The 13,165-nt window shown below is 37.2% G+C and overlaps 1 protein-coding gene across 3 annotated transcripts in view; it reads left to right on the top strand.

The window, feature by feature from the left end:
* Window positions 1-1,885: 1,885 nt before the first annotated feature.
* The window catches only part of LOC127812880 (protein transport protein SEC16B homolog), a 36,262-nt gene continuing 24,982 nt past the window's right edge, over window positions 1,886-13,165 (top strand). For 2 of the 3 annotated variants that reach the window (XM_052353420.1, XM_052353419.1), the window contains exons 1-8: window positions 1,886-2,042; window positions 2,239-4,227; window positions 4,324-4,644; window positions 10,711-10,839; window positions 10,922-11,044; window positions 11,164-11,331; window positions 11,573-11,698; window positions 11,803-11,937. In XM_052353420.1, the coding sequence (XP_052209380.1) occupies window positions 2,356-4,227; window positions 4,324-4,644; window positions 10,711-10,839; window positions 10,922-11,044; window positions 11,164-11,331; window positions 11,573-11,698; window positions 11,803-11,937 (2,874 nt within the window). In that variant the 5' untranslated portion in view covers window positions 1,886-2,042; window positions 2,239-2,355. The remainder of the gene's footprint in view (window positions 2,043-2,238; window positions 4,228-4,323; window positions 4,645-10,710; window positions 10,840-10,921; window positions 11,045-11,163; window positions 11,332-11,572; window positions 11,699-11,802; window positions 11,938-13,165) is intronic. The other variant, XM_052353421.1, reaches the window with a different exon arrangement.

Genomic DNA, 13,165 nt, shown 5'->3' with positions numbered 1-13,165 from the left:
AGCGGGAGGCGGGCTCTCTCGCAGGCCAAATTTGGCCCAGCCCACCAAATGGGTGGCCCAAGCAGGAGGCGGGCGAGGCCGGCCCGCCCATTTGCCATCTCTAATGCAAACACACAAAAATTATATAAATATATAATCATTATATTATTTTTTTTTGTAGGTAAAAAGAAACCAACCATAGTAGTATTGTTAACTTAATAAAATCCCGTGGTTACCGGTTAAGAGGGTTGGTTTATTGATTTCTATGGGGTGCGTCCATGTGTTCACATTCATAATAATTTAGTTTGATGATCTAACTGTATATTGTTTTGAAGTAAAATTAATGTTTAAGGTTTTTTATGATAACACCAAAGGCTATCCTTTTATTAAACCCATAAATTGTATGGCTATAGAACAAGCATGGTCACAAGGGACAGTGAAAATGGTGCTCCAAAAATTCAAATATTTGACTTTGAGAGCTCACCATCCATCATTAACCACATGACTGCATGCTTTATCATTTTGATAGTACTTTGTCACTATTTATATTTTTAAAAAGAATAAATTGCAATAAACACCCTTGAGATTTGTCGTAATTTTAAAAAATACCCTTTGCATTTTGAAATTAACAGGGATCACCCCTACCATTAAAAATGAACAAAATTTGACCATTATACCCCTAATTCCCTCTCTATATTTCTCTCTTTTCTATTATCTAAGTTTAGGAAAAAATTAAAAAAAAAAAAAAAAAGCAGTGGTCTTTTGGACCTCACCACTAGTGTAGTTGATGGTTAGGATTCAACAATCTAACCCTATTGATTAGGGTTTGATTGCTAAACTTTAATAGTTACTTTTTGTTGTTTAATTTCTAAATTTAACAATCAATTATTAGAGTTTTATCGTAGTATCATCGAACATAAAGGAATAGTCATAAAAGGAAAAAAGAAAAAAAATATTAGACAACTTATATTCATCATTAGATAAACTCTCAAAATCACATTCCATCTTTACAAATCAAATTTAGGGTTTGAATTTGCATTTATTTGCAACAAATTGAATCTTAACCTTACACAAGAGATATACATAGAGATCGGTACATATATAAAAATAGAAAAAGAGAAAGGAAAAAGAGGATAGAGCAGGGAAAACTATGGTCATGAATACGATTGTTGTCGATAAAACATAAGTTGTTGATGAGAATTCGACAATACAAAATCCTATATCTATATTTAAAACATATAGAAATTGACGAATTTTAGATATAAAACCTATTGAGGTTTGATTTGATGATAATTGAAAAATTGGATTCATAACAAATCCACGTTTGATTTTCTTGACAAATTGAACCCCACGACAAACAATGGCAACGGAAAATGGCGAGCCTCAAGGCAACAACTATGGCGTTTGTTATCAAATAATAAAATAAGTTGTGACAATGAGTAGTGATGACGAATGATGATGATGATGGCATTGATATAAGAAACTCAATAAAAAGAGAGTTGTGACAATGGAGTTGATAGAAAGAGATAATAGTTTAGAAAAATGATTTTTTGTGGCTTATAGTGGTTGGTGGGAAAACAAAGATAGAGAAAAAATCGAAAGAGAAAAAAGAATGAGTGGTAAGATAAAAGAGAAATTTATTTTTGTATATAAAGGCATTTTGATATTTTTAAATAAATAATTAGAGTTAACTAAAAGTAGAAGGAAATTTTATTTTTAAACGCATTTATCGCACATTTTCAAATGCGTAGAGTACTTTCTACATTTATCCAAAATTAGAGTAACCGAACGCAATTCTCCTTTCCAAGGAACGTAGTAGTAGAAGTAGAAGTAGAAGTAGAAGTAGGAGTGGAATATATTAATCAATAATAGTTTAATACAAAGTCGTAAATAAAATAAAATAAGGGCTAAGCTATAATTATTAGAATACGAGTTTGACAATTAAGATTCAAAAATAAAAACGGTGGGGGCGGTTGTTGAATGCTGATCGTACAGACCTCAGGTGCAAAATCGAGGGTTTGTTCCCTCTCTTCCGATTGCTCCGCGTATTGTTCGCTCGATCTGTAAGTCATTTTGGCTTTCTTTATGCGTCTTCTGGGTTTCTCCATTGTGTTGCGTTGAATCCGTTCTCCATTTTTTCAGATTTCCACGTTTTCGTTTTTTACCTTTTGCTTTGCGGATTTATGGTTTTGGAATTCGAGGGATTGCTGAAACTCTGGATCGTGTGTTCTTTTTTTTTTTTTTTGCCCCGGATCTCAGGTGATTTCCCGTTTGGCGTTTAGTGCTCGAAGTCGGTGGTTTTGGGTCTGAGGAGGGGCTGGTTTCGAAGAATCTTGGTCGAATTGAGTGAGATCAGAGAGGATTAGGAACCGCTTGATGGCTTCCACTCCTCCATTCCAGGTGGAGGATCAAACGGATGAGGATTTCTTTGACAAATTAGTTGATGACGATGACGAGTTTAAGGCCTCGGCGTCGTCATCCGGGCATAATTTTGCCGACGGGAATGATTCAGATGAAGTCAAGGCATTTGCAAATTTGAGTACAGGTGAGGCTGACGGCAGGTCTGAAGGTGTAGGCGGGGAAGGGCAGAATGAAACTAATAAGGGCGAAGGCACTCTCCATAAAGTTAATCCCGTGTCGGTGGATGGGCATACGGATGAGAGTAGTTCAGTGGTATCATCCAATTCATGTCCGGTGGATGGCCATTTTGAAGAGAGTAATTCACTAGTTTCATCCAATTCTTTTGCATTTGATAATGTCATCGAACCCAATGGCATGGCAACAGAGACAAAGGATACTCCAGATCCAACGATTGACAAAGTTAATGAATCTGTAGGCTCAGGTGTTAAGGAGGTGCAATGGACCGCATTTAACACTGATTCAGGACATAATGATAGCAATGGGTTTGGATCGTACTCTGATTTTTTCAGCGAGTTAGGAGATGGTGCTATTCATCAAACTGGGAAGGTTGATGATAGCATCAGTATGCAACCGAAGATTGGATCTGACAGTGCAGAACTTACTACTGCAAATGTTGACAACAAACATAACTATATGGAATATCAAGAGAATCAATCTTTTGCTGCCACTATGGGACAAAATGATGGTCAGGATCTAAATAATACTCTATACTGGGAGAATCTGTATCCAGGGTGGAAGTATGACACAAGTACTGGTCAATGGTACCAAATTGATGGTTTTGGGACTGCAGGGAATGTGCAGGGGACCTTCAACTCCACTACGGCTGGTGATTCAGCTGTTTCTGATGGGAACTCACAGGTTTCTTACTTGCAGCAAACTGCTCAGTCTTCTGAGGGTACTATATCTGAGAGTGGCACCATGGGAAGCGTCACGAACTTGAATCAGTTGTCACATGAGAGTCGTGTGACTGGCAGCAGTACTTACTGGAACCAGGTGCCACAATGTAGCAGTGTTACTGAAGGTGTTTCTAGTTGGAGTCAGGTTTCACAGCAGAATGAGTACCCAGCACACATGGTTTTTGACCCACAATACCCAGGTTGGTATTATGATACAATTTCCCAAGAATGGCGATCATTAGATACCTATACCTCACTTGCTCAATCAGCAATTGAAGCACATAATCAACTAAGTCAAAATAGTTTTGCATCAATGGGTGCATGTTCCCAGAGTGACGATAAAAAATCTTTCAATGACTACGGACTAGTGGAGCATTACGGGTCTCATGATTTTGGTGCCCAAAGCCCAGATTACAACTGGGCTGGCTCTGTCAGTAATTACAATCAGCAACCCCTGAATATGTTGCAAGCTGAGAGTGTCGCCAAGAATGAGGCTCCCACAGATTTTAGTGGAAACCAGCAGTTGGAGACTGATCATGGTTCAAATTTTTCCACTAGCACCCTTGTCAATCAACAAAAGTCTTATGTTTCCAGGGGAATAGCTCCAGCTTATGAGACAGCAACTCAGCCTCATAATGAATTTGCATCTGATTCACATGGTTTTGTTTCTAGTGCAAACTTCACCCAGCACATTGGTCAGGCAATTATGCAGCAGAATGAGCAAATGCATGTCTCCAGCAATTATTATGGCAATCAAAATTCAGCAAATTTTTCACAGCAACAGTTTCAAAGCAGCCCTAAACTTACATCCACCGCAGGAAGGTCGTCTGCAGGCCGCCCTCCACATGCTCTGGTTACATTTGGGTTTGGCGGAAAACTCATTGTGGTGAAAGATCATAGTTCTCTAAGTACCTCATCCTATGGGAGCCAGGTTGGTGGATTTTTTTCTAGCTTAAGTCACATAAAATTCTATCTTATGTTGCCGCTTTGTTAAAACCCAAACATGTTGTGCGTGCTCTGTGTGAAGGGTCATGTAGGAGGCTCAATCTCTGTTCTTAATTTGATGGAACTTGTCACTCAGAAATTTGAAGCATCAAGCACTGGTGTGGGCAATTGTGATTATTTTGACACACTGTGTAGGCAATCTTTTCCTGGTCCCTTGGTTGGAGGGAATGTTGGGAGTAAAGAGTTGAACAAGTGGATTGATGAAAGGATTGTGAATTGTGAATTTCCTGCTGTTGACTACAGGAAAGGTGAAGTTTTAAGGTTGCTTCTCTCATTGCTTAAGATAGCTTGTCAGTATTATGGAAAACTTCGATCTCCGATTGGCACTGACACTGCATTAAAGGTAAATTACTAATTGTGTTCTAAATTTGGTTTTGGATTTTGGTTTATAATGTAGCCGCAACTGGTTACAATTTAATTTTTTTGTTGTTAATGTCAATTTTTTTTTTCCCCTCAAATCACTTTTACTCTGCCAAGTTCCATCGAGTATGTCATGGGAAAGTAGACTTCCCATTAGGAGAGATGCTAGTAGCATTTTAGGGGCTGGAGCATTGGCAGATGACAATAGTATTTGGTAGGCGGCCACAGAAGGCCATCCAGCCTTTTTGCCTACAGTTTGGTGATTGAGTAGGGAGGATCCACAAAACTTGAGGATGAGTTTTTCTCCCATCGGGGGAGATTGATAGGATAATTTTGTTTAGGTTTTAGAGTGATTTTTTTGTTTAGATTTTAGATTCTTAGACTCTTATCTTCCATGTTGTTGAGATAATCGTTGTTAGGATAATTATGTTTTTAGTTAGGATTAGATTTTAGCCTATAAATATGCTTACGATGTATTCAGAAATTGATGGTTTTGATACTGAATAAATCTGGTGATTTTTCACTCTGTATATTCTCTATTTCTCTTTGATTTTCTACAATCTTTTTTCTGTTCTGCATCACTGCCCCCTTTTTTGTTTTCAGGTGGCTGCACTCTTTCTATCTCCTTTTTGTTATACATTTTATTTTTGTTAATTCTCTCCCTCTCTCTTTTTCTTTCTTCTAATAGGACATGTTCCCTTGGCTTCTTTGAATTTAAAATTTCCTGCTTACCAATAGAAATGGGTATATTTCTTTGAAACTGCCCGAAGACCTTATTATTTTTTTATCAGATTGTGTCTGATATTTTTTTGGTTAGTTCTGTGACATTCTATATTCGCACCTGTTAGCCAATCACATCATCAGTTTTTTCTAAATGCTGGTTGGAGTGTTGTTTATCATTACTATTATTGTTTAATCCCCCAGTAATTAAAAGCCTTCCTCAGTCCTCAAGAGTTTCTGATAAGGTTGGAAAGAAAATTCAGTAGAGATAATAAGGGAAAAAACTCCCACTCACTTGTTTAGATCTATGCTGACACTTAGTCACACAACTCTTATCTATCATCATCTTTTTCTTCATTTCTTTCATTCTTCTTCTTGTTCTTCTTTGCTTTAATGCTGTACAAATTGTATCTAAAATCTGATCATGGAGTATCATGTCGTCTTAATAGAAGAAAGTGGCTTAAAGCTATCATCAGGGCTTGCACTAGTTTTGACGCAGCGTGTAGCGTGTGTGTGAAAAAAACACACCACAATAAACCCTTGAAAGAGCAAATTTCAATGGCCGAAACTTGGTTTTCAAGAAGACGCAAAAACAAGACTGTTTTGCTAAGAAAACCCAAATAGGTTGCTGAAATTTGATTGATTAAAACTTGATTACAAACTCTAGATCCTAGATATATTTATAGTATTTAGCTAATCCAAATCCATCTAATATTTGGAAAACAAAATCCAACTAGAATCATAATATAAATAAATCATAAATAAAAGTTAACTAGAATCCTAATAAAAATAAAATCCTAATCAAACATGAAGTAGAATCCTAAATCAAGTAGAAATATGAAATAAAATCCTAAATCAAGTAGAAATATAAAGTAGAATCCTAAATCAAGTAGAATTCTAAAACCTAAGAAGTATTAAAATAACATTATGGCACTATTATTTTGGTGATACTGTTCCAGTTTGGTTGGGTTGGCCTTGAGCCGAGTCTTGATTGGTGACCGCATCATTCACCTTCACTTGAGAAAAAATTCGACCTCGAATTTTGATTCTGTTTGGACAAATCCACATCCGGTAAGTACGAAGAGAGATTAGCCACATTGAATGTTTGGAAATATTCATATGATTAGGCAAATCCACAACATAAGCACTATCATTGGTCTTCTTCGTAATCTTGTAATGACCATATTTCTTTGATTTGAACTTGTTTTGCTTTCCAGCTGGAATCCGTTCTTTCTTCAAGAATATCATGACTTCATCTTCAACCTCAAATAACTTGTGCTTCCTATACTTGTCAGTTGTCGCCTTGTACTTCTTATTTGTGCAACCGTTGCTGGACATTTTCCTGAACCGCTTGAACTTTTTTGCTAAGGGAACATGAGCAAAGACATTCCTCCCCTTCTTAGCCATATCTGGGTTGGCATGGGTCCAACCATCGCCATGTTTGTTTCCATCTGCCTCCACTGTATTATTACTGTTAGATTGAGGACGTTGAACATTCCATCTTGAGTGCTTTTCTAATATGGTAAATTTTATCATAGGTCCTTCTATTTTCATCAGCTTTTTTGATTTTGACGACTCAACAGTTTCCGAATTCATCTGTAGATTTTTCTTGCCTGGAGAAGTATTAGTTTGCAACTGTTTCGAATAAAAGCTTATTCCATGACTACCAGCAGTCTCTCCATCACTTAAAATATTAATGCTTGAATCCTCCTTTGGTCTAAGCACTTGATCAGCTATAGCAGCAGTTGAGTTAACTAGCCTAGGAGATTCAACACCCCTATCCACAAAGAGACCCATGTGACCATCTTGCTTTTGCAATTGCAAAGGTGAATATGTTCTTATTGCCTTAGATTCAACCATGCCAGAGCTTGAATAAACTGTAGAAGGATTTGCTACCATGACCTCCATCTCCTTTACAGTTGCAAGTCGATCAGAAAAAACACCACCATCCTTGGGTTGCGAGGCAATGCTTGAGCCATCGGGACTGGAAAATACCCCAGTATGAGTCAATAACCTTGGAGTTTCTGTCATGTTAGCAGCATAAATCAGACCTGAGTTTGCAAACGTTGAGGTTGCTGGGACAACATAATCTTTGAAATCAAGCTCTACTTTAGAAGCTTTGGTTTGATTCTTTTCCACTATGGGTAACAAAGTATAATGCACACCTTCTTTCTCAAGCTGATATGTGTTCTTCCTACCCGAGTACTTAGCATCCATATCAAATTGCCAAGGCCTCCCAAATAAAATATGGCAAGCATCCATATCAACAATATCACAATAGACTTCATCGGAGTACTTACCAATAGAGAAAGGCACCCTGCAACGTTCATCCACATGTATGTCACCAACTTCTTTGATCCATCCAATTATGTAAGGGCTTGGATGTTTTTCAGGAGTTAACTGCATCTTTGCCACCACGTCTCTTCCTATGATGTTCTCCTGACTTCCACTATCAATAATCAACTCAAAGATTTTTCCTTTCACCGTACACCTCGTGCGAAAAAGCTTATGCTGTTGAGTAGTATCTTCATTCTTTTGAGATAGCATTAACTTCCTCACTACACAGGTATATTGCCCATGTCCATAATCTTCTTCGTCATCCTCCCTATCAAGCCTGCAATATACTTCCTCTTCAGCAACATCTTCCTCTTCCTTTTCTACAATGTTAACTGTTTTCTTCCTTGGACAATCACTAGATCGATGCCCAACCTCATTGCATTTGAAACATTTTAAAAGAATAGGCTTTGCATAAGGATTAGGGGATTTTGAAAGATTAGAAGTAGTACCTCGAATGTTTTCTCCCGTTGTAGCCTTATTAGGGTTGACTGTATGGGGTGAATTGGAGGGTTGCACTCCTTGAACCGACTTGTCTTTATCAAAAGCTGGTTGTTTATTTTCATTCCCACTATACTGATGATAGTTGTCATTACGAGATCTCTCACTCAACATTAACTCAGCCTTTAAAGCTAAGTTCCTTGCTTCTTGCACACTCAGAACTATCTGAACCCCAATTTTATCACGAATAGCAGGCTTCAATCCATTCAAGCAACAAGCTACTTGTTGATTGTCACTTTCTGACAATTGGTTTCGCTTCGCCAATCGTAGAAACTCAGAGGTATATTCATTCACACTCTTCATTCCCTATGCACATCTTTGATAAGCTTCAAACATATATTGTTAATAGTTAGGGGGCAAAAACCTACCTCTTAACAGCTGCTTCATTCGTCTCCATGTTTGAACTGGCTGTCGGCCTTCCCTCAATCTCGTTTCTCTTAATCGCTCCCACCAAACAGATGCACCGCCCTTCAACCTGTAAGCCACTAACTTTACTTGTCGTTCATCTAGGATCTCCATGTATTCGAAAAAACGGTCAACCTCAGTGATCCAATCCAGGAACCCCTCAATATCAAGATCTCCACTAAAGGTAGGAATATCAACTTTTAGGTTATACTCATCGTTGCCCCAGTGGTTGTGCTGATGCGCATTCCTCCTAACCCCTCTACCACCAGGGTTAGCTATTGCTCGACCAAAATCATCCTCTTCATCGCTATCTTCAATCATTGGTCTTCTAGGATTAACAAGGACATGATTAATGGGTGGTCTTCCCGCTCCGGCTTGATTCACCCCGTTATTCAGGTTCTTGTCATCATCAACTCGTAGTAAGGTGCCCAATTGGTTGCTATGTTGCTCCAATCGCTGCTGGATAGTACGAGTTATTTCTCGCTGTTCTTCGATTGCTCTCCAAACTGCAGACAACCTTTGATCATCGTCACGAGGCTGGTTGCTACTGTTACCTTCAAGATTGGCCATTTGATTGGTTGATGAACCGCTCTGATACCACCTGACGCAGCGTGTAGCGTGTGTGTGAAAAAAACATACCATAATAAACCCTTGAAAGAGCAAACTTCAATGGCTGAAGTTTGGCTTTCAAGAAGACACAAAAACAAGACTGTTTTGCTAAGAAAACCCAAATAGGTTGCTGAAATTTGATTGATTAAAACTTGATTACAAACTCTAGATCCTAGACATATTTATAGTATTTAGCTAATCCAAATCCATCTAATATTTGGAAAACAAAATCCAACTAGAATCATAATAGAAATAAATCATAAATAAAAGTTAACTAGAATCCTAATAAAAATAAAATCCTAATCAAACATGAAGTAGAATTCTAAATCAAGTAGAAACATGAAATAGAATCCTAAATCAAGTAGAAATATAAAGTAGAATCCTAAATCAAGTAAAATTCTAAAACTTAAGAAGTATTAAAATAACATTATGGCACTATTATTTTGGTGATACTGTTCCGGTTTGGTTGGGTCGGCCCTGGGCCGAGTCTTGATTGGTGACCGCATCAAGTTTTGTGAGTGCACAATTATGTGTGTAAGCAGTATATACATATGTGCCAAGAGATTCTTGCTAGGTGATCAGTGAATATATGTACATATATTGATATATCCATGACCCTGAAGCTTGTATTCTATAAGATAAAAATGTCTGTTATGTTGCAAAAGGTATTGGCTCAGATTACAATTTTTAGGTTTCAAGTGTTCAGTGCAACTTCCATACCTGAAGTAAATTTTGAAGCTTATTTTTAAGAAAATATAATGAATATAAATCTGGAAAGAACTATTTCAGTTTGTGAAACATATATATTTACTATGGTATGGACATTTAGTATTTATGTTGCTTTTCATTTAATTCTACTATTGCAGATAAAAAAATATGTAATGAATGTGTGCATCTTTGTGATAAAAATTAAATATGGTCTATAGTTTGACAAATACTATCAGCATGAATTTGTAAGAGAGACTGAGCAAACAAAAGAGAAGTCATTCTTGGCTAAGATTTTGAATTCCATTGCTATAGATTAGGGGAAAGAAATTTCTGATAGAAATATAGTTTTTGTTTACAAATTAATTAAAAATTTTTATTGAGGTGCTAATTTTAATGAAACTTCACAAAGAAGAGATAAAAATAAAAAATTGATTAATTGAAGTTTGCAAAATTAGAAGTTCAAATATATAACACTTCTAGATTCCCTTTCAGGAGGGGGTGGGGGTTTTGTCTGGGTCCCTGTCACTGGCTACACAATATGCACAGCAAACTGCAGGGTCATTTATCCATTAACTTGAATTCCTAAACCTTAGTGGTCACTTTGAGCTTTTACTGAGTCCGATTTTTTGATGTAGAAGATAAGTTCTTGTGATTGATATCAACCTGTAAAAAAGGGTTTTTGTTTTTTTCCCTAGTTAATATATTCTTTATGAGCTGTTTCCATGTTAGAAAATTTTGTGTAGCATTCTGTTGACTTTGGTGCTTCTAATAGGAAAGTGATGTTCCAGAGTCAGCAGTTGCTAAACTTTTTGCATCTGTAAAGAGGGATAGTGCACAGTTCAGTGACTATGGTGCTCTGGCCCACTGCTTGCAGAAGTTGCCATCTGAGGGACAAATGCAGGCATTCCATTTCTCATTTCCTGGACATTTACTTTTACTAGTTTTGTATTCTTGCCATTAATGGCAGTTGGCATATCTTTTAGGCAACTGCTGCTGAGGTACAAAGTCTTTTGGTTTCTGGTAGAAAGAAGGAGGCTTTACATAGAGCAAGCGAAGGCCAGCTGTGGGGACCTGCACTTGTACTAGCTGCTCAACTTGGTGACCAGGTTTATGCCTGTTTTCTTTGTCCTTTTTTTTTCATGTTTGCCTGTAGTAGTTTTGTAAATACAATGATGATCGTCAAATGTCTGATGCATCTCTCTCATTCTGGGATGTTCTATTGCAGTTTTATGTTGATACTACAAAGAAAATGGCACTTCACCAACTAGTAGCAGGCTCACCATTACGAACATTATGCCTGCTGATTGCAGGTCAACCAGCAGAGGTGTTTTCTAGTGAGGCATCTGATAGCAGCTTCCCTGGTGCTCTGAATATGTCTGCACAGCCTGCACAGGTAATATTCATTGAAAAAATTTATTTCATTCGCAATTTAAGTAATTTCCCTATTTTCATATTCAAGGCCTCATTCATAGTTTCTGAAAAGAAAGAAGTAAAATAGGTTTGGAAGGACTTTTGTTTATTGTCCTGATCATTGTAGAATTTTTTGTTTTTCAATAGGTCTCTGCCTTTGTATGTTTTGGTTGGTGCATTTTTTTTAATGTCTCAACGTCTTTTTTCTTCTGCTGTTAACTTAGGATGGCTCAAACTTTATGTTAGCCGATTGGGAAGAGAATTTGGCAGTAATAACTGCTAATAGAACAAAAGATGATGAACTCGTGCTTATTCATCTTGGAGATTGCTTGTGGAAAGATAGAAGTGAAGTATGTCCTCCATGTGAAAACCCCTTGAAGACTCTGTCTCATTCTTTGTACGTGTTTGCTAATCCAGTCTTGTGGTATATTCTTACATGAAAATTATGATTCAGATTGTTGCTGCACACATTTGCTACTTAGTTGCAGAGGCAAACTTTGAGCCATATTCAGACACTGCAAGATTGTGTCTAATTGGCGCAGATCACTGGAAATTCCCCCGAACATATGTGACTCCAGAGGCTATTCAGGTGCCACTTCACTGCCATTGTCTCCTTAGGTGTTTTCATATTTTTAAAAAATGGGGAAGCATTTATTACATTTTTTATCCTGTCATATATATTTCTGTACTTATCCACACACCTGACAAGCAATTCTTCCCCTCTATATCTCTTTTAGTTTGACCACACTTGATTGTTAATATGGACAATTTTGGGTGTTGCAGGGTAACATTCCAGTATTGTCCTCAAATTATGCCGTAGTTATATAAATCCTTGATTAAAGCTTATGCTAACTTTGGCTTACCATTCTCATCCTTTTCCCTCCTCCCTCCCTGCCCCTTTTTACTTTTTGGGATCCACTTGGGTTCTTTTTTTCTCGCCTTCAATTGGTAGACCTTAAGGCCATTTAGCTTTGTTTCCGTTGGACTAGCCATCGGAAACTTAACTTGAACTCTGGAACAACATATGATGTGACATTAGATGTTCGTAGCCCTGGACCTGAATATACCTCAATATGCTTGTGTTGTGATGCTACTAGCCTCATGTAAGATATATGTAACCATTTGTCGCTGGCCTGTAAAGTAATTTATATGATGTCCTTAGAGCAGTTTTGGAAAATGTTTGAGAGAAGAAGAGAGTGCAAGTTGCTTGTATATGAAGTGAGAGCTTCAAGGTCGAACAAAAGAAAAGTCGAGATGAAGAAGACCTCAAGCAGATTGATATTGAAAACAAAAATATTACAATCAACAAATGACGAAGGACTTAGACTGTCCTTATATACAAACTGAAAAACACAACGACCGCCTAACAGAAAACAAAGCATGACTTAACTGTTAACAGAATTTAAATAAGAAACACATACAAGAAACAACAGTAACTACTCTTCCACAGTATACGGCTCATTAAAGATTTATATTGTGCAATAGAAACTTATTTTAGGATTTGTGGTGAAGATACAACTACAACTACATACAAAGCCTGTATCCTCCTATATGGGGTTAGCTACATGCATTCTAGATCTCCATTCATTTATATCTGTGGCTTTATCTTTTGTAAGTCCCACAAAGATAATATCAAACCTAAATGTTTGACATTAAGTTTTTTTTTTTGTTTCAGGTCTTTTTGTACTTGTTTTGCTAAATACTTGTTCAATTTCAACCACTCTCCTCATAGGAGCCTTTATTGGTCTTTTTATCACATGATCAAACCATTTTTATCTCAGGCATCTTATCTTCAATATGAGCCTCTTTAATCTTAT

This window comes from Diospyros lotus, chromosome 11 (genome assembly GCF_014633365.1).
Source record: "Diospyros lotus cultivar Yz01 chromosome 11, ASM1463336v1, whole genome shotgun sequence".
Taxonomy (NCBI): domain Eukaryota; kingdom Viridiplantae; phylum Streptophyta; class Magnoliopsida; order Ericales; family Ebenaceae; genus Diospyros; species Diospyros lotus.
The sequence above is the reverse complement of the archived record's forward strand: the minus strand, read 5'-3'. Positions and strand labels throughout refer to the sequence as shown.